The sequence below is a fragment of the Panthera uncia genome, chromosome C2, assembly GCF_023721935.1.
Source record: "Panthera uncia isolate 11264 chromosome C2, Puncia_PCG_1.0, whole genome shotgun sequence".
NCBI lineage: Eukaryota > Metazoa > Chordata > Mammalia > Carnivora > Felidae > Panthera > Panthera uncia.
In genome coordinates, this window is record NC_064810.1 from 70,934,721 (window position 1) to 70,961,641 (window position 26,921).

Sequence of the window (26,921 nt, forward strand, 5' to 3'; positions counted from 1 at the left end):
AAAAAAAAAAAAAAAAGCTAAATTTAGGGGCATGATCCCAGAGTAGTGGGATCAAGCCCCATGTCGGGCTCTTCACTAAACGTGGAGCCTACTTAAGATTCGCTCTCTCCTGCCCTTCTCCCCTGCTTATACTCTCTGTCTAAATTATTTTAACAAACACAACTAAATTTAGTTGCATCACTGGTTTAATAACAAAAATTTAAAATCATCTTAATATTCTTGAGCATGATAATGGATAAATTATATTGAATAATATAAATAATTATTATTATGAATGAATAACACCTATCCCAAATCCAATGTTGAATTAACATTAAATCACATGGGGCACCATGGGGGCTCAGTTGGTTAAGTGTCCAATTTCAGCTTACATTATGATCTCACAGTTTGTGAGTTTGAGCTCCCCATCAGGCAACTCTGCTATTAGCTAGTGCAGAGCCTGCTCTGGATCCTCTCCCTCCCTGTCTCTCTGTCCCTCCCCCGCTCATGCTCTTCCTCTCCCTCAAAAATAAACATTTAAAAAATTTTTTAAAAATTGCAGAAAAATCTATAAAATGAAACCCTTAATAAGAAACTTAAAAACTATGTTAAATGTATTTTATAGTGATACACACCTATGTCCTTTATAATTAAAGTGTAGGAATGTGCTTGGAAATGGTGCACATCAAATACAGACTACTTTTGGGAGAAAGGAGGATGCCTTTGTAAAGTGCACACAAGGACATTACAAATTTATTTGTAGTTTTTTTGTTTCGTAAGCAGGGAAATGGATCCATGAGTATCTATCACTTTTATCTTTCTTTTTATGACAAATTTCTAACATAAGTTTTGGCCACAGGGATTACCTTTTTCTTATTTTTCCCCCTTTTGTTTTGCTTTTACTCCTGTTCAAACATGTTAAGTCTAGGGGCGCCTGGGTGGCTCAGTCGGTTAAGCGTCCGACTTCGGCTCAGGTCACGATCTCGAGGTCCGTGAATTCGAGCCCCGCGTCGGGCTCTGTGCTGACTGCTCAGAGCTTGGAGCCTGTTTCGGATTCTGTGTCTCCCTCTCTCTCTGACCCTCCCCCGTTCATGCTCTGTCTCTCTCTGTCTCAAAAATAAATGTTAAAAAAAAATTTTTTTTAAATAAATAAATAAATAATAAACATGTTAAGTCTTGGGGTGCATGGGTGGCTCAGTTGGTTAAACATCCTACTCTTGATTTCAGCTCAGGTCATGATCTTATGGTCATGGGGTTGAGCCTGGTCGGGCTTTTCACTGACAGCACGGAGCCTGCTTGGGATCCTCTCTCTCTCTCCCTCTGTTCCTCCCCTGCTCGTGCTCACTTATGTTGGTGTGTGTGCGCTCTCTCCCTCTCTCAAAATAAACAGATAAATAAAAGATGCTTAAGTCTTAAGTGTACTTTAATCCTTTTGTAATTGTTCTAAGTATAAAGTTTTTAGATATATAAATGATAGTGATTTAGAAACCTTAAATCTGGTTGTGTCTTTTTTCCCCCTAGGGCTTCTGGTACAGTTTTCACTGCTACTGATGTGGCATTGGGACAGGAGGTAGTTTCTTTTTCATACTTTGGGTGTTACCATTAGCTTTTAGTGTAGGAAGAAACTAGACACATCTGTGAATAATCAGTAGGAATCTTTTTTTCAGTCGAATATATTGGAAGAATTACTTTATGTAATTTTGTAGCACTTTTCTTAATAGGGAAAAAAAGAGAATTATGCATTGAGTTTCATAAATGAGCAGATATTTTAAAAATTATTTTCCCAGCTTGGAAAGAAAAGAGGATTCATTCCTGGCATTGGTATGACCTTGGGCTGATTAATCAGGTTTAGAGAAAATACAAAAGTAGTTAGCTTCTGTGTATTACAGAGCATTGTGCATTGCCAGTGTGGAAGTAAAAGTACTACCTGTGAGTAAGCTCACTGATAATATAATAGATACACAGTAAATTAAATTATTACCTGATTGGTGTTTATAATTTTCTAAGAGAATTAGAAAACTTGTTCTGATTTTTCTTGTTTCTCTTTCCATCATAGGTTGCTATTAAACAGATTAATTTACAGAAACAGCCAAAGAAGGAATTAATCATTAATGAAATTCTAGTGATGAAAGAATTGAAGAATCCCAACATAGTTAATTTCTTAGACAGGTAAATATGAGTATTTCAAGTCTCCTGCTGTTGGGGGCTAGCCCCTTGAGTTAAGACTGAGTAGAATGTCAGTGTTGAAAAGTAAGCTTGAAGGAGGAGGAGAGGTAAAAAATAACACATTGTAGTTTAGCAGGCCTTTTTCTACATATATCTCACTTGGCAAGTTAGAGAAAGCAGTTAAATGAAGGACATTGCTGCTGGTGCTTGTATTAATTATAAATGATCACAAGCAGCAACATTAATGGAATGAGTTGTGATTAATGTGTTGACTAACAGGGGTGCCTGACTACATGGTTTCTAAACTTACATCAGTTTTTATTTTAAATGCTGTCTTTCATGGGCAGATAGTGTGTCAAAACCTCATTTAATTTTGGAGTTGATGTTAAATAGCAGAACAGAAAGCAGAATAGAAAATTATATATTGTACCATTATGCAATTACATATATGTGAATGAAAGAAGAATAATAGAAAAATAAAAATTAAAATAGTGATTATATTGGAGATAGAGGATTATAGATGACTTTCTTAGTGCCATATTGAAGTTTGTTTAGACTGGGGAAAAGATAACACATTTTTAGATTTCAGCCCTAGTAATAGGGGACATGTTCATAAAAATCCACTTCTCAGGTATATTTCCCTGCTTTTGGAAATACTGTTTCAAGTCAGTCTAGCATGGCAGGTAAGATAAGCCATAAGGTTTGGAATTAGTTACACTTGGCTTCAGATTCTAGTTCTGTCACCTACTAGCTATGTGAACTTAGATGAGTAGCTTCTCCAAGCCTCCATCTCTTCATCTGTAAAACAGGACTAATAATTACTGCCAAACAGTGTCATTTTAATTGGAATGATCTATGTATACACTCAAGCCACAGTTGGGGGCAAACTTTCAAGTCACTAGGGAAAATCATAATGACCCTCAGTTAATTTTCTGTGCTGTTGCATTGCAGCTTGCCAGTTTTCTCCCTGGCTCTCAAAACTTCCAACTTTCTAGTTTTGTTATTAGGGTGCCTGGCATTTGAATTCTTCAACACAGAGTGGTGGTGAAATAAAAATGTGGGTGTATTTTGTGTGTTCATAATAATTTTAGCTACCTGATGGGAGATGAATTGTTTGTGGTAATGGAGTACCTTGCTGGGGGATCACTTACTGATGTCGTGACGGAAACCTGCATGGATGAAGCACAGATTGCGGCTGTATGCAGAGAGGTGAGTGTGTCCCGTTTTGGATAAGTTACAGCAATGTGTGGTTAAGCAGGAGGTAAAAAAAAAAAGGGGGGGGGGGCGGGAGCTTTTTGCACAGGTAATTTTTACTATGTGAAATACTCACTCCATGTGCATTATTCTTTGCAAGCAGCAAGCGTCTCCATACCATTTTATCCTACATGAGAGTTTAAACCCTTTCTTATGTATAAGATAATTCTGAAATGGAACATAGTTTTTTGAAGAGCCCAGCTCACAGGTAAATTTCAGCAGGGTGATCATTAAAATTTAGCATCCAAACAGGGTACTTTTAAGAGTGAAAGGGAGGGCCAGTCAACAGTAGAAACATGGACTGTCTCAGGCAAAGCAAGACACATGTTTACTTTAAGTGTTAAGTTTGCCTCTGGCTTTATAAATTTCATCGAAGGTGAAAAACTGGTTGTTTCTTGATATTCATCAATGAATTTTTAGACATACTGTTGCTTCAGCCAATAGAATTCTGCCAAATTGCCCAATAAGTCCAAGCCTTTGGTTGTTTCAGGAGGAAAGGAAGTAAGAACTCTTTAATAGTTATAAATATTATATTTCAATAATATGATATCTCTAACAAAGAATGTTTGATCACTTAAAAGCTAATAAAAAGTTAAGAATTTATCTATTAATGGGGCACCTGGATGGCTCGGTTGAACATCTGACTTTTGATTTTGGCTCGGGTCATGATCCTAGGGTAGATTCAAGCCCTGAGTTGGCATTCTATTTATTCCTCTCTCTCTGACCTTACCCCACTCACACTCTTTCTCTCAAAATAAATAAATAAACTTAAAAAAAAAAAAGAATTTGCCTATTTATATATAATTTGTTTCTCTAATTTCTTTTCATAATTGTTTTAAAAATTATTTTAGGGGTCCCTCTAATTGGCAACTTAGAGAAAGCAGTTAAATGAAAGACAAATTTGTTTCTACTCATTTGTACCAGTGTTATGGGGAGGATTTGTTCTTTTCAAGAATCTGCTTAAATGCTTGGTAAATGTAATACAGTATTACACAATTTATCTGTTTTTCCTTGAATGAATAGTAGAATATTTTGAATGAGATTTTTAGTTGTTATTCATAATGTACATCCTTTATTTGTTGTTTTCCTCTTTTGGGGTAAGAAATAAAAACAGCTTTTTCCATGTTTATAATTTATACTCAGTTTATATTCAAAAACATAGGGGCAAGCAGATTTTAAAACTCTAATGTTCCTGTATTTAAGGAAGGAGTAAGTTTTTCCTCACTTCTGACTCCATGCTTTCTGAAACATAGCATAAGAGGAGTTATTCTTTTATCATTGGTGTCTAGGTTGTGGATATAGCTTTATGTAAAATCCACTGTAAAAGTAATGGGAGAAAACATCTTACATCACATCTGTGAGCAGCTGGATGGAACTAGACCTCCCAGGATCTTACCTGCTTTTCAGTGGCTAGATTAGACTTCTGAAGTCATGCTCAGGCCATAAGTACTGTGTGTGAACTTCCTTTGGACTTTCCAGGGACTGTTTCATTGATACGTGTTTTTCTTGTTTAGTGTTTACAGGCATTGGAGTTTTTACATGCTAATCAAGTGATCCACAGAGACATCAAAAGTGACAATGTGCTTTTGGGGATGGAAGGATCGGTTAAACTTAGTGAGTACAAATGAAGAAATAACATTTATTTGTTATACTTCTGCCTTTTGTTTAAGTAAAAAAAACAAAAAACCTATTGGGGCACCTGGGTAGCTCAGGTGGCTGAGTGTCCAACTCTTGATTTTGGCTCCTTCACAATCTCACAGTTCGTGGGTTCAAGCCCCACATTGGGCTCCGTGCTGTTAGTGAGGAGCCTACTTGGGATTCTCTCTCTCCCTTTCTCTGCCCCTCCCCCACTCACTCACTCACTCACACTCTCTCTCAAAGTAAACTTTAAAAAATTAACCTATTAATATTTTTATGACTTAATATATGGAGGAGGACAAGGGAAAGAATGGTAAAGAATATGAGCTCTCAACTGGACAGCTTGGGTTTAAATAGCAGATAAGCTACTAGTTGCTGACTAATTTGGGGTGAGTTACTTAATCTCTTTGTGTTTATTTTCTCAATTATATGATAAGGAAAATAAGATTAAGTATCTGAGAATTTTTCTGAGGATTAAAAATGTAAAGCACTGAAGAAAAGTGCCTGGGACTGTTGTAATGTTGGTGCTGCCTTCCAAAGATAAAACTAAAATTTTCTCTGTTGTCTGTTAGGGTAGATCTTTCTTATTAATGCTGTTCAGCTTTCTTTGGATTTGGTAAAGCATGGCCTATTTGAGGGAGGGCTATATGACCCTGACCTGAGAGATGACAAGGGAAAAAAAACTCTTATAAACCTCTTTTCCTAATTATCTTCTGTATCAGACATGATAGAGTCATGGAGGAAAAAAATCCTAGACTTCCTTTTCCTCTGTTGGCTATAATCTGTCAGTTTCATCCAGGCCCTCTGGAGGATTCAGGAACAACTTCTATTGAGTTTCCTGCAACTGTGCAAAATTCAAGGCATTTCTTGGATCAAGAAATCAAAAAGTTTTCCTTCTGTTCTGCTAGAATGTTTGGCTCCTTTTTCAACATCTCTTTTTAAAGATACTTCCTCCAGAGAGTATTCAACCACAAGAAAGAGGGTTCTGTTAGATAGTCAAAAATATAAGATTACTAATCTTAATCAGCAGGCAAATTACAAATGGACATTCTCCTACTGTTTTGGTGGATACACATGTAAACTGAATTAGACTTTTTTGGATAATATTTTATCCTGGCTCTTCCACATACTAGATGAATGATCTTGAGCAAGTTACCTAAAAATATGTATGCCTTAATTACCCAATTTGTAAAATGAGAATAATATTAATAAATATGCCTATCTCATAGAGTTATCATAAGGATTAGGTATATTAATTCTTATAAGATACTTGGAACAGTCCCTGGTTGTTAGAAGTACTCATTTTAGCTATAAATATTACGATTTGATGGAACAATTGCTTTTAGGATTCTTTTCTATAGGTTTACTGAACATAAGCACAACAATAAACACAAAGTTGTTCTCTGCAACACTGTAAAAAAAAAAAACCTTAAATGTCAAGGAGCATAGGAATGATAAAATAAATTATAAGCCTTTTTATTTTGTAATATTGCATATTTACAGTAATGAGGTAGATCAGTGTACAACTATGGAAAAATCTCTCAAAATAAATTTTAAGAAACAATATACTGGAGCACCTGGCTGGTTCAGTTGGTGGGGCCTGTGACTCTTGATCTCAGGTTTGTGAGTTAGAGCCCCACATTGGGGGTAGAGATTACTTTAAAAAAATAATAAAAAGCACTTTACAAAGTATCCTAACTTAGATAAAATAAACCATGCAGTTCATGGTAATTTTTGTACCTATGTAAATTCATAACAAGAAGTCTAAAGCTTAAGAACTTAAATGTTAATAGTTACTTTTTAAATAGAATGGGTCTGTAGAAGGGAGGAGAAAATTCTAGATTCTCATCTTGATATTCCCACTAAATAAACACTTAGTGCTAACCTAGGCTTTCTGCTCCTGTTATAAAATAAGGTGGTTGGAGTGGAGTGATGCTGGCAAGGACTTTGTTAGGTATGGCTGTAGTTAAAGCTGTTCCTTTTCTAGAAGTCTGCTAAGTCAGATATGTAGTAATTCTACCTTCTGTTTATTTTCTTCAGAATTAGTTCCCACCTCCTGACCTTTACCTGTTTTATAGAATTTAGTTTTGTTCACCTTTGATACCTTTTCCTTTTAGACCTTTTTCAACTTCTTTAAAATTTTTAGGATAAAAGACCTGATAATTTGTCCTTTGCTTGTGGGAAGTAAAAGTAAACAAGTGAAGAGTATGTAACATCATCAAAATATTTGTAAACCCATTCTGGTTTAGTTGTTGTTTTTTGTTTGTTTGTTTGTTTTAACGTGAGCTCTGTGCCCAATGCGGGGCTTGAACTCACAACCCCAAGATCAAGAGTCATATGCACTACTGACTGAGCCAGCCAGGTGCCCCGGGTTTACTTTTTTTAATACATTAAAAAAAAAAAAACAACAAAAACTGGGGTGCCTGGGTGGCCCAGTCAGTTAAGCAGCCAACTTCAACTCAAGTCATGATCTCACAGTTCGTGGGTTCAAGTCCCATCTGTGCTGACAGCTCAAACCCTGGAGCCTGCTTCAGATTCTGTGTCTCCCTCGTTCTCTGCCCCTCCCCCACTCGCACTCTGTCTCAAAAATAAATAAACATTTAAAAAAAAAAAAAAGAGGCTGAACAGTCCATTGTAATTGTCATCTATCATGACCTCTTAGATGGAACTATCCATGACACCATTAACTCTAGATACGGTTTTTTGTGTGTTTTTTTTTTATAGCTGACTTCGGTTTCTGTGCCCAGATCACCCCTGAGCAGAGCAAGCGAAGTACCATGGTTGGAACGCCATATTGGATGGCACCAGAGGTGGTTACACGGAAAGCTTATGGCCCTAAAGTGGACATATGGTCTCTGGGTATCATGGCTATTGAGATGGTAGAAGGAGAGCCTCCCTACCTCAATGAAAATCCCTTGAGGGTAAGACCAATTAAACACCAGCCTTATTTTTAGGAAAATACATTTCTTTAGAACATTTATTTAGAATCTGATTGTGCCAGGCACTCGCCAAAAATTTAAGATACAAAGTTGATATAACCTAGTCTCTGCCCTCTGTATCTAAAAATTATTTGCTTCTGGGTTATTGAGTTGAATGTGTGAGGTAAAGAGTTTGTAGAGTTTTAGTAAGCTGTATGGTTTTAAAGTTTGCACATAAGAATTTGCTCACTTTTGTACAAGTGTCCCTAGATGTACCCTTCAGATTGTCAACTTTGAACCTTGGCTTCTGTACCAAGTGCACAGGAGAGGAAAGCAAGATTGCATCTGTGAGAAAACTGTGTAGATGGTGATGTTAAAGGTCACATTCAAACAAAAGAGTTAGGGTCCTGAGTTAGAGATGGGGTCAGTAGACTTTAAACAATTAGATATTCCAGTAGCTGAGGTGAAGAGTTTAGGAGTTTGTTTTTTCCTTCTTCCCCCCCACCCCCTCTCTCTCTCAGGTGAAGGGTTTAGGAGTTTGTTTTTTCTTTCTTTCTTTCTTTCTTTCTTTCTTTCTTTCTTTCTTTCTTTCTTTTTCTTTCTCTTTCTTTCTTTCTTTCTTTCTTTCTTTCTTTCTTTCTTCTACTTATAAATTACCATATATGGCTCAATATCATTAGTTATTAAAGAAATGCAAATCAAAACCCAAACAAGATACCACTTCACACCTTCAAGAATGACTATAATCAGGGCTCCTGGGTAGCTCAGTCAGTCAGGCACCCAACTTCGGCTCAGGTCATGAACTCATGGTTTGTGGGTTCAGGCCCCACATTGGGCTCTGTGCTCACAGCTCAGAGTCTGGATCCTGCTTCAGATTCTGCGTCTCTCTCCCTCTGTGTCCCTCCCCTGCTCATGCTCTGTCTCTCTCTCTCTCAAAAATAAATAAACATTAAAAAAAAAATTTTTTTTAAAGAATGACTATAATCAAAAAGATGGACAATAAGTGTTCGTGAGAATGTGAAGAAATTGGAACCCTGATACATTGCTAGTGGAACTGTAAAATGGTGCAGCACTTGGAAAACAATTTGACAGCTCCTCTAAAAGTTAATGTTGAGTTACCATATAACCTAGTAATTCCACTGCTAGTTACATACCCAAGACAATTAAAAGGCACCTGGGTGGCTCAGTCAGTTAAGCATCTGACTCTTGATTTTAGCTCAGGCCATGATTTCACAGTTAGTGAAATTGAGCCCCAAGTTGGATTTAGGACTCCAGACTGACAGAGTGGATGGAGCCTGCTTGGAATTCTCTCTCTTCCTCTTTGCCCCTCCCCAACTTGCCCACACGCATTCCCTCTCCTTCTCTCTCAAAATAAAAATACTTTTTAAAAAAAAAAGTTTTTATCCACATAAAATCTTGTACACAAATGTTCATAGCAGCATTATTCATAATAGGCAAAAGGTAGGAAAAACCCATATGCCTATCACCTGATGAATGAATGAACAAAAGTGGTATCCCACTACAATGGAATATTATTTAGTCATAATAAAAGTAGTGAAGTACAGGTATACACAGCTTTAAACATGAAAGCATTTTGCTAAATGAAAGTCATACACAAAAGGTCATATATTGTAGGATTCCATTTGCCATCGATTTTTGTTATTCAGGTTTTGCAAAGCCGCAAACACTGAATTAACAAATTCTGAACTGTTGTTTTTAGGGGAGATACAGGGTTGGGTTCTTGTAAGCCTTTGGTCACATTTCTGTCAACAGATCAATACATAACCTTGCTTTTTGTGTGTTTCTGTTTAAAGCCATTTAAAAAAAAATTTTTTTTTTGAGAGGGAGTGAGCGAGAGCCACAAGCGCATGCACACAGAGATGGGGCAGAGGGAGGAGAGAGAGAATCTTAAGCAGGCTCCATAGCCAGCACAGAGCCCGACTCAGGGCTTGATCCCATCCATGACCCTGGAATCATGACATAACCAAAAATCCAGAATCCTTACTGACTGAGCCACCCAGGTGCCCCATGAATTGTACACTTTAAAAGAGTGATTTTTGAGGCACCTGGGTGGTTCAGTCGGTTAAGGATCTGACTTTGGCTCAGGTCAATCTCATAGTCCCTGGGTTCGAGCCCTATGTAGGACTCTGTGCTGACCCCTCAGAGCCTGGAGTCTGCTTTGGATTCAGTGTCTCCCTCTCTGTCTACCCCCCCCCCCCCCCCCCCCCCCCCCCCCCACTGCTTGCACTCTGTCTGTCTGTCTGTCTGTCTCTCTCTCTCTCTCAAAACTAAACATTAAAAAGAAAATAAGGGTGATTTTTATAGTATGTGGATTGTATCTCAATGAAGCAATTTTTAAAGTTTTTAAGTTACCATATGAGTATAGGCTTATTGCCAGAAATTGTTCTTTTCTAATTTTTTTCCAAATAAGTTGGACTTGTTATAAAATGGACTCCAGAGGCCAAGGTAATGGGTATTTGTAGGAGGGGCCCTGTCTGGTGGCTTTGGATTTTGACGCTCTTTTTTCCTGAATGCTTTTGCAAAGATTCCAGTTCAAGTAAGCAATTACAGTACTTTAATAGAAGTGATTAATTTTAGAACACTTTGGAACAATTTTTAAAATCCTCTAATTTCATTCATTTGTTTAACAAATGTTGATTCAAGTACCTGCTCTGCGGTAGGCACTATACAAGGTGCTGTCCACCGACAAAAATTCCTGCCTTCATAGAAGGTAGAGAGAAACAATAAAATAAGTAAGAATAGTATGTAATATATTAAATGATAGAGTCTAAGTGCCCTGACTGGTAGGAGGGATTCAGGAGTGTTTGATTTCACAAGAGTGCTTGAGAGGGCTTCACTGAGGTGACATTTGAACACAGGAGATAAGAAACATAGGAGGTACCTAAGGGAAGAACATTCTAGTCAGAAAGAACAGTACATGCAAAGGCTGTGAAGCCGAAGCATTCGTGGTATATTCAAAGACCATTTAAGATTCCTCCATAGCTAGTGTGCAGGGAGCACACAGTAGGAGAAAAAAGATAGGTGAAGAAATGGGACCAGACTGTATAGTGCTTTATTAGGCTTTTATAAGAATTTTGGTGGCACTTGGGTGGATCAGTCAATTGAGTATCCAACTCCTGATTTTGGCTCAAGTCATAACCTCATGGTTCATAAGTCTGAGCCTCGTGTTGGACTCTGCACTGACAACCTGCTTGGAATTCTCTCTCCCTCTCTCTCTGCCCCTCCCTGACTTGTGCATGTGTGCATGCACTCCCTCAAATAAACATTAAAAAAAAAAAGAATCCTGGCTTCTTCATAAGTGAGACAGGCAAACCATTGTAGAGTTTTGAGCAGAGATGTGAAATGGTCTTATTGACATCTTAACAAGATCACTCTGGCTACTTTATTGAGAAAAGATTTTCAAGTGAGGTAAAGATAGACACAAGAAGACCAGTTAGAAGGCTATTGCAATAATCCAGGCAAGACATGAGGGTATACTAGACCAGAATGGTATCAGTAGAGGTGGGAAAAAGTAATTGGATTCTGGATGTATTTGGAAAGGAGAGCCTATGGCGGGGGTGGGGGATGGGGGGTGGGGGGGGAGGTGATATGACCCAAGAATTTGGCCTAAACAACTGGAATGGTGAAATTCAAGTTCACCTTAACTGAAATGGGGAAGACTACAGGTAGAGTGGCATGTGGGGTGGCAGGTGGGAGATCAGGAGGTAACATTTTAGCATATTTTAGATATGTTCTATTAAGACATCCAAGTGGATATGTTGAATAGGCTGTTGGGTATGCCAGTCTAGGATTAGGCCAGAGGTGTAAAATTGAGACTTAGCTATAGAAATTATTTAAAGCTATGCAGCTAGATAAGATCACCAGGTCAAGTGGGCATAGACAGACAATAGAAAATTTTCAGCTTGCATCCTGAGGCATTTGTTCCATAGTTAACAGTTGATGTGGCAGACCAGCAAGGAATGGCTGGAGAGGTACATAAAACCAAAATAAACACATGCCCTTGAATCCAAAAAGTGGGGGAGGCATCAGCTTATCAGAAACTACAGTTACGTCAAGTAAGATGAAGACTGAGACTTGATCATTCAAGTTGGCAATGTGAATGTAATTGATGGAAACTTGGCAAGCAGGAACTTCTCCTGTCAACATGGAATAACAGGTACCAGATTAACCACCCTTGCCAAAAGGAACAACAACAAAAAAATGAGAATATATGAAACAATGGTTTGCAAGACCCTGGACATCAAACAATGAAGAACAGTGATCTCCAAAAGTGGGAAAGGCTTGAGGTGAGCCCTGTGGCTGCCTCCAGCTTAATGTCTTAAGAGAATTTCTAGGCCTTGTACAGGGAGGAAGGGCCCAGGTGGAGCACAGTGGTCTCACTGAGAGTCTGGGGAGAATAAGGCAGCTGGAGTTTACAAGACAGAGAATGGGAGAAGAGAAAGCTTCATAGAAGATTCTGGAGATCCGTGAAGTCCCCTTTGAGCATTAGGTAGAGATTGGTGCATCTGTGTAAAGAGTCTATCCAAGGTCAGGGGACCCATCTGGTAAGATTGGAGTAAACAGTTGCTTGGTGCTCACACAGAGGCTGGGAATAGTTCCTGCTTTTGTCAGCCACAGTGGAAAACCTTGTAATTCACAGGATATGGAATGGAAGACTCAAAAGAGTCCTGCATCAGTGATGGGAAATAATTACCCCTAGACTAAATGCTGCTATGGTCCCACCTAACAAATCTTAAAAACAAGACCCAAAGAGATCTTGTTCCCAAGTAACTGCATTGCAGAGCAAAACTCGAATATTTATAGGAATACAGAAATATCCAGCACCCAACAAATGCTTAAATATCCAGTCAGAGTTCATCAGAGAGGCAGAAGAGCAGGAAGGTACAACCCATAATGAGAAAAATCAATCCATTGCAACAGACCAGAACTGACACAGATAAAAGAGTACATAAAAGCATTAAAGCAGTTTTTAAGAGCAGAGGCATTTTAAAAGAATATTTTTTCAAAACCCAAATTGAAGTTATAGATAGAAACTACAGTGTAGTTCGAAGGTTTATAGTTTGAGATTGAATTAATAGCAAGTGATACATTGCAGAAAAAAATGATTAATGATAATCATAGACCAAGTAATAAAAAGCTATCCAAAATAGAAATAAATTTTTTTAAGAAATGAAATAGCAATAGTGACCTGTGAGATAACTTTAAGTGTTCTAATATATGTGAAATAAGTTTTGGGGAAAAATCAGACAATCAGGAATTCTGCAGCCAATGAATATCTTTTTAAAATGAAGGCAAAATAAGGATTTTTCTCAAACATAGACACTGAAAGAATTTATCACCAGCAGATCTACACTACAAGAAATAGTAGAAGAAATCTTTCAAGCAGAAAGAAAATGGTAATATGACTCCACACAAAGAAATGAGGAGTATTAGAAATAGTAACTGTGAGTAAATAAATCCAATTTTTTTTTCTTATGTAAATATCTTTAAAAGATAAAACTGTTGGGGCACCTGGGTGGCTAGTTGGTTAAGCATCTGACTTCAGCTCAGGTCATGATCTTGAGGTTCGTTTGTGAGTTCGAGCCCTGCATCAGGCTCTGTGCTGACAGCTCAAAGCCTGGAGCTTCAGATTCTGTCTCCATCTTTCTCTGCTCCTCCCTCAGTCACACACTGTCTCTCAAATATAAAACATTTAAGTAAGTAAATAAATGTTAAAACTGTTTACATCAAAATAATAATGGGAAGGGGAAGAAAAAAAACATGTACAGGTAAAATGACAACAAAAGCATAAGGCTGAGGAGGAGAACCATAAGACTGTCGTAGTCTGGTGTAATATTGTGATGATTGTGAAATTGAAAGATGTATGCCCCTTACCTCTTAAGCAAACCCTAAAATACTGAAAGAATTACACCTAATAAAATTCAACTAAGGAGATAAAACAGAATTATAAATAATTCTGAGTTAAAGAGAAGACTCCACATGGATCGGTTTGTCAAAGGGGTAAGGTGCCAATGAAAAGAGCTCCAGTGGCCAAAGATGCAACAATTTGAACAAAATAAAGTTGTAGGGGATAATAATCCAAAGTATAAGATAATATGTATGTGTCCTTGCTGGTATAAGTAAGTAATTGAATAAAAAAATCGGCAGGAGAGACAACTCTTATGCAGAAAATTTTCAAATAATTTGTGTGGATGTTCCGCCCTAAGGGCGATGGAGCATAACTCCGTACTCCTTAAGTATAGACTGCACATAGTGATAAGGGCACAGTAAGAAAAGAGAGGAAAACTAACTTTGCAGTAGAAAAACCTGACAGGCACCGCCTTAGCCAGCTGAAAAGGTCAACATCAACAGGCATAAATTATGTTGATAGTATATACTTTTGATATGATGCAGTGAAAGTGGCACTCTAACTGTGATGTTGCTTCCCAAAGCACATATTCTCATTCTAATCATGAAGAAAACATCAAATTCCAGTAGAAGGCATTCTGTAAAATAAAACCTGACCAATACTCCAAACTGTCAAGGTCATCAAAAGCAAAGGAAAGTCTGAGAAATTTTCACTGCCAAGAGGAGCCCACAGAGACATGACAACACGATGTAATGTATAATGAGTGTCCTGAGACAGAAACTAGGATGGGAGGAGGGGTGAAATAGGGAAATCTATAGTACGAATGCTGGAGGCACTAAGGGCCTCTATGAGGTTAATGATGCCAGTCCACAGGGATCTATTTCTTCTGCTGTCCTTAGCTGTGGAGGTACAAGCAAAGAGCAGGCAAAGTTTGATATGTAGCAAAGTGATTGCTATGAAGTGCAAGAGGGTCGAAGTGATTATATGGAAGGAATGATGAACGACTGGAAGATCAATGGGATTTATTTAAGTTTAGTGGAGTCAAAGGATCGCGGTGTTGAGGTGTTCACAATGCAGAAGGTAGGAGGTGGACAGCAATAGTGATTTCAGAGTTGCAGTCATGGGTACTGATGAGGCACAGGCTGTGACCATGAGCTTGTGTGACCAAGGGAGGCCAAAGCACAAAAGCATGGGAGAAGAGGAGGTCAAGGAACTGTTACTGGCATCTCTGTAGCTACTGAAATCGCTCTGAATTATGAGCAGTGTTAGAGATGATAACAGTGTTTGGTAGATATTTGAAACAAAGTAAAGTAGATGTGAGTTTGAAAGCCTGGGACTTCCAGAAGAGGGAGGTAGATATCTCCGGCAATGAGGAACCACCAGGACACTCCTTCTCTAGGTACAGTGGTACAAAGGGCTAAAAGGGACTGGCCTACTCCTAGAGAGCACTGTGGATGAGGCAGTTCATCAGGGGAGAACAGTTCATAAACGGAGGGGCAGTGGTGGATGAAGAAGTGAAGGTGGAAAGGGGAGCATGCAGAGCCAAATGGGCATGAGAGTACAGAAGCTGCGGGAACAAGCAGTCCCTGTCTCCTTGTAATCACTAGCATAAATGCAGATACAGAGGGTAATAAGATTTATTTCAAGGTAGAAAAATGGCTGTTAAGCGTTTGGAGAGAAGGCATACTTGACAGGAGTGCTTGTTTTTATGGGCTTCCCTCTTAACCCCTTCTGATGGAGTATGGGGCTTAGCAATCTGAGGATCTTCACTTGAATTGCTCTCTCAAGTAATTTCTTAGCATGGCATTTGTAAATGAAAATTTTATCACATAAAGAGAAGTGAGCTCAGGTGGCAAAGAAATGGGCACACTCATGTCCTGATTTTTTGAGTGTCAGTATCCTTTTTTATGGCATTTTGGTGATACAGCAGAAACGTGAAATAATTCAGGAAAAAATTTAGGTGACCTTGGGTTTGGCAGTGTTTTTAGATAAAACATCAAAAAGCATGATCCATAAAAGAATAAATTGGACTTTATTAAAGTTAGAATCATCCTTTCTGACAAAAACACTATTAAGAGAATGAAAAGATAAGTCACTCGCTGGGAGAAATAATTTCCAGAACACCCATTAGATGATCAAATGTTGTCCAAAATATATAAAGAACTCTTCAAACTTCAACAATGAGAAAATAAACAACCTAATGCAAAAATGGACAAAGCATCTCCACAGACAGCTAAAGAAGATACACAGTTGGCAAATAAGCATTTAATAAGATGTTCAACATCGTGTTTATTAGGGAACTGCAAAATTAAAACAACACAAAGATATATACCTATTAGAATGGCCTTAAAATTTTTTTTTTTTAATGATGATACCAAATGCTGATGGGAATGTGGAGCAGTAACTTTCTTTTGTTGCTGGTGGGAATTGAAAATGATACAACCATGGGGCGCCTGGGTGGCGCAGTCGGTTAAGCGTCCGACTTCAGCCAGGTCACGATCTCACGGTCCGTGAGTTCGAGCCCCGCGTCAGGCTCTGGGCTGATGGCTCGGAGCCTGGAGCCTGTTTCCGATTCTGTGTCTCCCTCTCTCTCTGCCCCTCCCCCGTTCATGCTCTGTCTCTCTCTGTCCCAAAAATAAATAAAAAAAAAACGTTGAAAAAAAAAATTAAAAAAAAAAAAATGATACAACCACTTTAGAAGACATGATTTCATCTATAGAGTTTAAAAGATCAGTGGTTTCCAGGTGTTTGCAGAGATGAGATGGGGAAGAAGAATGGGTGGAGCACAAGAGATTTTTAGGACAGTGAAGTTTTTCTGTAGGATACTATAATGTCAAAAACATGACCATGTGCATTTGTCAAAATCCATACAACTATACACGGCAAAGAGTGGACCCCAGTGTAAGTCATAGACTTTCATTTAGTGAAAATATATCAGTAGTGGTTCTTCACTTGTAACAAGTGTATTAATGTAATTAATTAATTACTTTGTTGAGTGATTGATGTAATTAATTGATTGTATTAATGTAAGGAACCATCCCCATTATCAACATCCCTCACCAGAGGGTACATTCCACAATCCATGAACCTGCATTAGCACCTCGTTATCACCCAGAGTCCATAACATTAGGGTGCACACTTGGTGTGCAATTTTATGGGCTTGGACAGATGTATAATGAAATAGTAACATATGTCCATCACCATACGTAGTATTTTCACTGCCCTAAAAATCGTCTATGTTCTGCCTGTTTCAATAGCAGTGTGGGTATCAGTGGGGTGTGTGTGTGTGTGTGTGTGTGTACACAATGGAGTATTACTCAGCAATCAAAAAGAATAAAATCTTGCCATTTGCAACTGTGTGGATGGAACTAGAGGGTATTATGCTAAGAGAAATTAGAGAAAGACAATATCATATGACTTCATTCATATGAGGACTTTAAGATACAAAACAGGTGAACATAAGGGAAGTAAAAATAATATAAAAACAGGGAGGGGGACAAAATATAAGAGACTCTTAAATATGGAGAACAAACAGGATTACTGGAGGGGTTTGGGAGAGGGGATGGGCTAAACGGGTAAGGGGTATTAAGGAATCTACTCCTGAAATCATTGTTGCACTATATGCTAACTAACTTGGATGTAAATTTTAAAAAATAAGTAAAAATAATAAATAAGTAAATAAATAAATAAACTGAAACAAAGTTTCAAGAAATCCTGTTTTAAAATCTGATATGACTTGAGAAAAAAAAGCTTGAGAAAGGTAAATGGATGCTATATGTTGATATTGGAATTGTGCTCATTTTTCTTTCTACCCTTATGTATTATAGTTCTTTTATCAATATGTATTACATTTAGTATAACCCCTCTCCAAAAAGATGAAGCTAATTTTTGAAAAAGAAATTAGGAGGGACACTGGAGTGGCTCAGTCACTTAAGCATCCAACTTCGGCTCAGGTCATGATCTCACAGTTCGTGAGTTCAAGCCCCACATCGGGCTTTGTGCCGACAGCCCAGAGTCTGGAGCCTGCTTTGGATTCTGTGTCTCATTCTCTCTCTTCCCCTCCCCCACTTGTGCTCTGTCTCTCAAAAATAAATAAACTTTTTAAAAAAATGTGAAAAAGAAATGAGAATACAACATCTAAAAATAAAGGGAAGGGGCGCCTGCGTGGCTCAATTGGTTTAGCGTCTCATATGAGATCGAGCACCTTGTCAGACTCTGCACAGGGTGTGGAGCCTGCATGGGATTCTCTCTCTTTCTCTCTCTGCTGCTCCCCGTGGGTGCTCTGTCAAAATAAATAAATAGACATTTAAAAGTAATAAAAGCTAAGGGAGAATATATGAAACAAATAGGCAGAAATAATACTAAACCTTAATTTAGTGTTTCTGGTGATTGTCTTCCCCCCACCCCCGCCCCAAGAGACCACACAGGGGAGCGTCAGAGAAGAGAGAGAGAGAAAACAGAATTCCTAGCAGGGTCCCAGCTGTCAACACAGAGCCAGCCCTACATGGGGCTCGAATTCACGAACCCTGAAATTATGACCTGAGCCAAAATCAAGAGTCAGACGCTCAACTGCCTGAGCCACCCAGGCATCCCAATAAATAAATCTTTAAAAAAAAAAATTAAGCAAAAGATCCATAAACTTTTGTAAAGTGGTGTCTCACTTTGTTGCACTACCTTAAGTATGTCAAAAATGTTCTTCTGTTTTTAGGCCTTGTACCTGATAGCAACTAATGGAACCCCAGAACTTCAGAATCCAGAGAAACTTTCCCCAATATTTCGGGATTTCTTAAACCGTTGTTTGGAAATGGATGTGGAGAAAAGGGGTTCGGCCAAAGAATTGTTACAGGTGAATTTGGAAATAATACTATTTTTGGATAAGGTTGACTTTTTTGAGTAAGCAACAGAAAGTTTACATAGGGTTAATAATTACCATTTTGCTCTTCATTTATCACCAGCAACATTGTAGCTGCTGCAGTTTAGGATTGTATCTGCTAGGAATAAAATAGCTATAACACTAAAATTAGGTATATGAGTTTTTGCATGCTGTCAGTTGTCAGACAAGTCCATTGCTGGTGTGGGTATCTGGGTCATTTAGGTGAGCTTTTATAATATTAAATAGACTAAAAAGACTGATTTCAACTATAAAAGTGATATATTGATTATGTTGACTTTATACACATACTGAAATATGTGTTTGTTAAATAAATTCTAATCCGTAAAATAGTCTTTGGGGTTTAATTGAAAGGAAATTTTTAGCTTCTAAACTAGTGACATTCATGCATCTTTCCCCCTCTTTCTGGCAGCATCCCTTCCTGAAACTGGCCAAACCATTGTCCAGCTTGACGCCACTGATCATGGCAGCTAAAGAAGCAATGAAGAGTAACCGTTAGCATCATTGCCGTGGCCTCGTATTCTTTCTTCCATTTTCTAAAAGAAATCTTTTAATATATGAAAATTATTACTCTTTGGGGCTTAAAGAAATGGTCTGTATAACATGGAGGAAAAAGCAAACTACTGCTTCCTGAAGACAACCAAGAGAAAATTACAAAACGGAATGAAAACTTTCCATTGAATCCCTTCTTTATAGGGTCCAAAAGGAATTATGGACTGAATCACTAGCCATCTTTCAGCAGACAGCCCATCAGGGCCATTTATCATGCTTGAGATTTGCATTTAATTTTGCTGATTTCACTGTAATGGATCCCATTCATTGTCCCTTTTGGGGGGGGGAGGGTATTTTCAATACTTGAATGGCAGATTCGAGTTTTTCAAGAGTATTTGTTTCATCTGCTAGTCTTTTCTCTCCATAGCCTTTTTTTCCCTTGACATGCTCTTTTTGAGTTGCTTTGAGAAATTTTTCTCAAGCCTAAATTTGAGGCAAATGTAATAAAATTATGTAGTTCCTTATATTGGCAAAGGAGCTCAAAATCGTTTAGCTTTGTATAGAAGTTAGGGCCAGCTATTATTACACGTAGTATTTCAGTTCATAATTTGAACTGAAGGAAGGGAAGAAAAATATGTGATTTTTACCTTTTTTAATAATGTGAAAGTCAATTTTAGAAATTTCATGGTAGTGAGTTGTTTGGCATTTGTTACATGTATAATAGAGAGACTAATAATCTATATTTATAACTAAATCATTGAGACAGAAAAAGAATCCCATTGACTATACAACCTTACAATTTAATTTCCTTTCTAAGTGTATCCTCTTCAGATTGGGCTTTAGGAACCAAAGTTATTTGCTCTTTCTTGTTCCAACTTGGGCTTTGTGACTGGTTGGTATTGCTACTTTGCCCTTCCCCCTTTTTTCCCTTCATTTTGGAAATAAGTTTCTGTATATGTTGTAATTTTAGTTTGTTTTTTAATTAACCCGCGCACCCTACTCCACCCCTCTCCCTTTGGTAAATAATATAATAACCATTGAATTTTCAGAATTTAAAAGTTAATTTTTTTCCCATTTAAAGAAGAAAAATACTCGGAGCTAGCAGAAACAAAGCGAGAGACTAGAACTCTAAAATAATTAGGTAAGATTATATTCATGTAAGAGAAATGACGGTTACATAGAGATGCGGCTTCTGACCAGTAAACTGTGGAGATTTGTTACAAACATTGTTCCCAACCCAGTACCAACATTTTACTAGCAATGAGAACTTAACATGACAAAGTTCTTGATAAATTCATTGATTATTTGAGATGTTGAGTTACTCTGGATTTTTTTCAAAAAAAATAATGTGTATAAAAAAAACTAGAGAAAGGAAGAAAAATGAAATATCCTTGTTGATAGCAATACTTTTTTTATTTTAAAAATTTTAAGAAGGTCTGTGACCTGTAGCATTAATTATGAGAGTGCCCTCTCTTCTCCCCTCCCATTCTCTCCTTATTTTTTATTTTCTTATGGAAGCAGTGTCGTCCCTCAAGCCACATTAAAGAAAACAATCTGGTTTGGTTCAGGCATTTTGTTCCCACCACCACTCTTAATTAACTTCACACCTACTTGCCGTCAGTAGTACAAATCATGAATAAAAATAATTTTGAGTACATTAAGGGAACTAATAGAATTTTATGTCCTATCATTTTCATCACATCTATGTTAAGATATGAGGATAGAATGCCTGTTTTTTATTGATAATGCAAGGTTTTCACAAAATGTGTAAAATAATTAGTGGAACTTTTACGTAGAGCACTTAATGATTTCTGTTTTCAGTTTGATTTTTTTTTAATTACAAAGTTTTTTTTAATGTTTATTTTTGAGAGAGAGAGAGACAGAGTGAGCAGGGGAGGGGCAGACAGAGAGAGGGAGACACAGAATCTGAAGCAGGCTCCAGGGTCTGAGCTGTCAGCACCGGGCCTGACAGGTGGGGCTTGAACTCAAAAATGTGAGATCATGACCTGAGCCGAAGTCGGGCACTTAGACCGACTGAGCCACCCGGGCACCCCCCAGTTTGATTCCTGATTTCATTTTTCTTTGGATTATATTGACCACCTACAGCTATGACTAAATTACCTTACAGAAGCAAGCTGGTTTATTTCTGATGAAAATCTACAGTGCCTCTTGAGTTTCAGATTTGAACATTCTGTGTAAATAGTTGTTTGGATGGATTACGATAAAGAAGATGCTACCAATGAAATAGAAAACCAACTAGATGTTAAGACTGTGATCCTCATGACCACTCTAGAAGGCCCTTCCATACATATGTCATAAAGACCATATTCCTTCAATTTAGTGCCAATGCCCCATTTTTATGCCTGTGACTCAACAAAGGTCTTTTCAATTTATAGAAGCAGTCTGGGATTTGTATTTACAACTTCTTTGAGGGTTACCTGCATGTCCATTGCTGGCAACGGACTTTGTCATTAAAACCTGACTCCTAGGTTAAGGGAGCTACACTGTGGTTTATTCTTTACTTACTTGGATAAACTAACTTGTAATAGAAATATACTTTGGTTAATTCTGAAATGTGTCATTTTTAAACAACGTAATCCTAAAAGCAATATGGAATTGTGATTTATTAGTTAATTTTAAATTAAAATGTTCAGATCTTGTTGAAAGAAAAATTATATCTGAATCAGTTCATGTTTTTTTAATAACTACCTTTTGTGGTCACCCTTTTTGTCCTCACTTTAGAATGAAGATTCCCATTTAAATCTAAAAGTTACCTTAGTTGTCCTCTTGTGTTATTAAAACAATGTTACTATAGTACTTATTTATTATATTTCAGATTTTCTGGTGGTCTTAAAGTTTCCTTCTCCTCTTGTTCCTTTCGCTGCTTTTAAGGGACAGTTAAAACCGGGAAACCATGAAAATATTGAATTTTTTAAACAGAGTGGTTGTGATAGCGTAAGAAACCAAAGCTAACACAACTGTCTTTGTGTGTTGAGTGCCTGGCACATAGAATAAATTCTCTTCCCTTCCACACATAAACATTAAGCTGCTTAATAATATGTATCTAGTTACCACCAGTCCTAAATGAAACTGTGCCTTTCATAAACAATTTAAAACTATCTATATGAGTATTTCTTTATAGGGCTCACATAAATACATGTCTGTTTCTATATACTGTATTCTAGCCAGAACAATTTTAGATCTGATTGGGCTGTAGGTATAGTTAGAAAAAAATGAGAATTTGCATCAGTTTTCTTAATTTAAAAACTTTAAATATAATGAGATCCATATCCAGTGAAATGTCAAAAAATCATTATAGAATTATAGCTAAAATCCAGATTCATATTCCTTTTGGGTTTTTTACAGTAGAATTTCATAGTTAAGTAAAGTGAAGATTGTCTTCGGTGTTTCCATTGCTTCCACAATAGATAAGCTAAACAATTAAAATTCGTTTTCCCGCAGTGTATGTATATGTGTGTGTGTGTAAGAAAGGAAAACACACACACACACACACACACATACTTTTTTTTTTTTTTAATCACTCAACACATTTACTGACCACTTTGGCAAAGACACTGTGGTATATATTGTGGGAATTACAAAGGAGAATCAAGCACTGGACTGGCCTGGAGAGAGTTGAAGTCCTTTTACTCACCATTCTGGAATGTTGCTAAATGAAAGGGAGAAAGAAATGTATAACTCTGTCAAATTTTCGTTCTGTATTAAGAAAAGCAAAGGATTCTATTTGGAATTGGATGTCTTTGATAGGAATGTGTTGCCTTTCCCCCCACCCCTTATTTTGATAGATAGAAATGGAATTAAGTGAAAGTAGCTTGTCTTTCTGTTTTGTCTTCAAATTTTATATTGACTTTTATTTTTAATTTAATCCCGTTCAATTATTTAATTGTTACATTGACATTAACTGCTGTATTTGATGACTTTGTTCAATAATTTTGTTCTTTCAGGGCTAGAAATAAACATTTTTTTATGTTCATTTTCCCCTTTCCTAAACTTCAGTTCTTTCTTTAGATCAGAATAGTTTTAAAAGAACAATAGATTTTCAAAAAGCATTCAATATTTTTAAGGATAAGTGTTTTTTAAACATGGCACCATTCAGAATGTATTACAGAGCTCCCAATTAGAAAAGTTTCTGGAAATGTATGGATAGTAAGCATGAACCTTCTCTCTTTTAAGTCAGGTTTAGGATACGTTTCTTTTTGTTTATATTGAGAGAGAGCAGAAGAAGGACAGAGAGGGAGAGAACAAGCAGGCTCTGCTCTGTGAGCACAGAGCCCAACATGGGGCTCGAACTCATAAACCATGAGATCATGACCTGAGCTAAAACCAAGAGTTGGATGCTCAACTGACTGAGCCACCCAGGAGCCACTAGAATACATTTCTTGTAAGTGTTCAGGCTCTCAAACCCAGGGAAACATTTCTTACCCATCTTATTCTATAACTTGGCCTGAAATTCTAATGCTTACCTCACTGAAGTAATAATATTACCAGCATTTCTGTGTTAAATACACCAAGAGATCTTTTTTTATATATGTTTATTTATTTTGAGAGAGCACATGTGCTCACGTGGGCAGGGAGGAAGGAGCAGAGAGAGAGAGGGAGAAAGAGAATCCCAAGGAGGCTCTGTGCTGTCAGTGCAGAACCCAACTGGGGGCATGATCTCACAAAGTGCAAGATCATGACCTGCGCCAAAATTAAGAGTCAGACGCTTAACCAACCGAGCCACTCAGGTGCCCCATTTTTTAGCATAGGGTGGGATATAGGTAATGACTGCTTAAAATATATTTGTTATTTTACAAAATAACCAGCTGAGCATCTGGGTGGCTCAGCTGGTTAAACATCTGGCCCTTGATCTCAGCTCAGGTCTTGATCTCAGGGTCATGAATTCAAGCCCCACATTGGGCTCTGCACTGGGTGTAAAGCCTACTTAAAAAAAAAAAAAATTATATATATATGTATATATATATATATATACACATACACACATACATATACATACACATATATACATATATGTATATATATACACATATATATTACACTATAAAGCTGTTTAGTGCTATTCTAACATTTGTATATCTTTATAGCAAATGTTTAAAACATTTGCCTAAGAAAGGTTCAGAAATGCCTGGATGACTTAAAAAGCACTATTCTTAGGAGGGGCATGTGGGTAACTCAGTCGGTTTAGCATCACAATCTCACGGTTTGCGAGTTCGAGCCCTGTATTGGACTCTGGGCTTGGAGCCTGGAGCCTGCTTTAGATTTTGTGTCTCCCTCTCTCTTTCTCTCTGCTCCAATCCCGCTCGTGTTCTGTCTCTCTCTCTAAAAAGTAAACATTAAAAAAAATGTTTTTTAATGAAAAAACACTATTTGTAAAAGCTTCATGCTTTACTACTACCTTGATACTTTTGATATTTGTGGCTTTTTTAATTAGAGAGTTATTTTTTATGCTAAATTAATAAGTTTCATCTTTCAAAAGGAGAACATGAAGGGAAATGTCTTTTTAGGCCTAATTATTCTAGGTTTTTAACAAAGCGATGTACATAGATTAAAAATCCAAATAAGGGAGTTGTAATAAATAGTACCAGTCTCCAGCTTTAAACTCCCCACAGCTAAGTCCAGCTCCATGAGGATTCCACTTTTAACTCTGAGCTGTTCGTAGCAGACATTAATCTTCACATTTTTAAATTATATACTTCTGCAAGTATTTCTTGACATTTCTATATTTTACTTTAGCAACTTATTAACGCAGTTGAGAATTTGGGTACTGTCATACCAACTTACTGTCCCATTTCACTGCATCTAGTCTCCCATTTAAGAGAGGTAGCAATTTTCTCTTAAGTTTATTTATTTCTGAGAGAGAGAGAAAGCATGAGCGGGGAAGGGACAAAGAAGGGAGAGACAAAATCCCAAGCAGGCTCCCCACTGTCAGCACAGAGCCCGACTCAGGGCTCTGTCTCTCAAACCTTGAAATCATGACCTGAGTTGAAATCAAGAGTCATGCTTGACCAACTGAACCACTCAGGCACCCCAAGAGGTAGCAATCTTTGTTTATTGGAGTAGCAGTCAGTTTTTACCTTATGACTATGTGGGAATGTTGTTCACTTAAGTAATTTATTATCGTCACATACCATTTATTGTACAACTCTTTGCTTTTCCTGTTGTTCATTTTCTTGTCTTACTGTGTCCTTTGAAAGTTTCCTGTGTTCCTATTAACTAAGTTATCCCAAACTCGCCACAAAATTGCAAAAGCCCTCGGAAGACTATTTTCTATGCAATTAGGCATCTCAGGTAATGACAGTTCCTTTTTCTTTCCTGGAACTTGAACTTGCATGTCTGAAAATGTTTCACATTTAATTGATATACAGAATTTTAGGTTAGAAATCCTCTTCCTTGAGAATTTTGAAGTCACTACTTCATTGTCTTATAACCTAACATTTCTGATGGTTATATGTAATCATTTTTCTGCTTCAGAATGTTCTAAAATTTTACTATTAAGTGCCTTGGTGAGGGTGTATATATTTTCATTGGCTTTGTGCATATGCCAAGCCATCTTGATAACAGACTCCTTTCCTTCAGTTCTGAGAAATTCTTGTATTATTTATTTAAAAATTGCTACTTTTCCCCCTGTGGTTTCTAGAATTCCTGCATTATTTATCTTTTTCTTACCTTTTGCTTCTTTTTTTCAAAAGTTATTACTTTTTTAATGTTTTATTTATTTTTGAGAGTATGAGTGGGGGACGGGCAGAGAAAGGGGGACAGAGAGGATCCGAAGCAGGTTCTGCAATGACAGCAGTGAACCCAATGTGGGGCTCAAACTCACAGACCTTGAGATGGTGACCTGAGCTGAAGTTGGCCGCCTCCCAACTGACTGAGCCACCCAGGCGCCCCTAACTTTTTTTTAATGTTTATTTTTGAGAGAGAACGAGACACAATGCAAGTGGGGGAGGGGCAGAGAGAGAGGGAGACACAGAATCCAAAACACCTCCAGGCTTTGAGCTGTCAACACAAAGCCTAACTCGGCTCAAACTCACGAACCCGTAAGATCGTGACCTGAGCCAAAGTCAGATGCTTAACCGACTGAGCCACCCAAGCACCCCAACTATCAGATTTTTAATTTCCAAAAGCTCATTCTTTCTGATCTTTGTTTTCATAGCCTTCTGCTCTTGTTTCATAAATTTAATATCTTTCCTAAAGTAGTGTGAGTTTTTAGTTCAGGCTATCATAAAATATGATAGCCTGAATGATTTAAACAACAGAAATTTATTTCTCACAGTTCTGGAGGCTCAGAAGTGCGAGACTGAGATGTTGGACAAGGTAGGTTTCATTCTGAGGCCTTGGCTTCTAGGCTGCCACCGTCTTGCTGTGTTTTCACAGGACCCCTTCTTTGTATATGCACGTGGGGAGGGAGAAATCTTTCTGGAGTCTCTTTTTAGAAGAACACTAATCCCTTCATGAGGCCCCATTCTCATGACCTTATCTGACTATAATTCCCTCCCAAGGTCTCCATCTCCAAAATACCAATACAGTGGGTGTTAGGACTTCCAACATTTGAACTTGGGTATTACAAACATTCATGCTGTACTATCTCTGGATTGTGTGTTTTTGCTGGGTTCTTTTTTGCTTTTAATTCTTTCACATAGGCTTTTTACAGATGTCTGGTACATATTTGCAGATTAATACTATTTGTGGAGCA

The 26,921-nt window shown here is 37.6% G+C and overlaps 1 protein-coding gene across 1 annotated transcript in view; it reads left to right on the top strand.

Moving 5' to 3' along the window:
* PAK2 (p21 (RAC1) activated kinase 2) overlaps positions 1-23,199 on the top strand; it is a 51,872-nt gene extending 28,673 nt beyond the window's left edge. Inside the window, exons 8-14 of the mRNA XM_049629480.1 lie at positions 1,501-1,549; positions 2,036-2,148; positions 3,237-3,354; positions 4,914-5,013; positions 7,762-7,958; positions 18,533-18,670; positions 19,128-23,199. Of these exons, the coding sequence (XP_049485437.1) occupies positions 1,501-1,549; positions 2,036-2,148; positions 3,237-3,354; positions 4,914-5,013; positions 7,762-7,958; positions 18,533-18,670; positions 19,128-19,214 (802 nt within the window). The 3' untranslated portion in view covers positions 19,215-23,199. The remainder of the gene's footprint in view (positions 1-1,500; positions 1,550-2,035; positions 2,149-3,236; positions 3,355-4,913; positions 5,014-7,761; positions 7,959-18,532; positions 18,671-19,127) is intronic.
* The last annotated feature ends 3,722 nt before the right edge of the window (positions 23,200-26,921 follow it).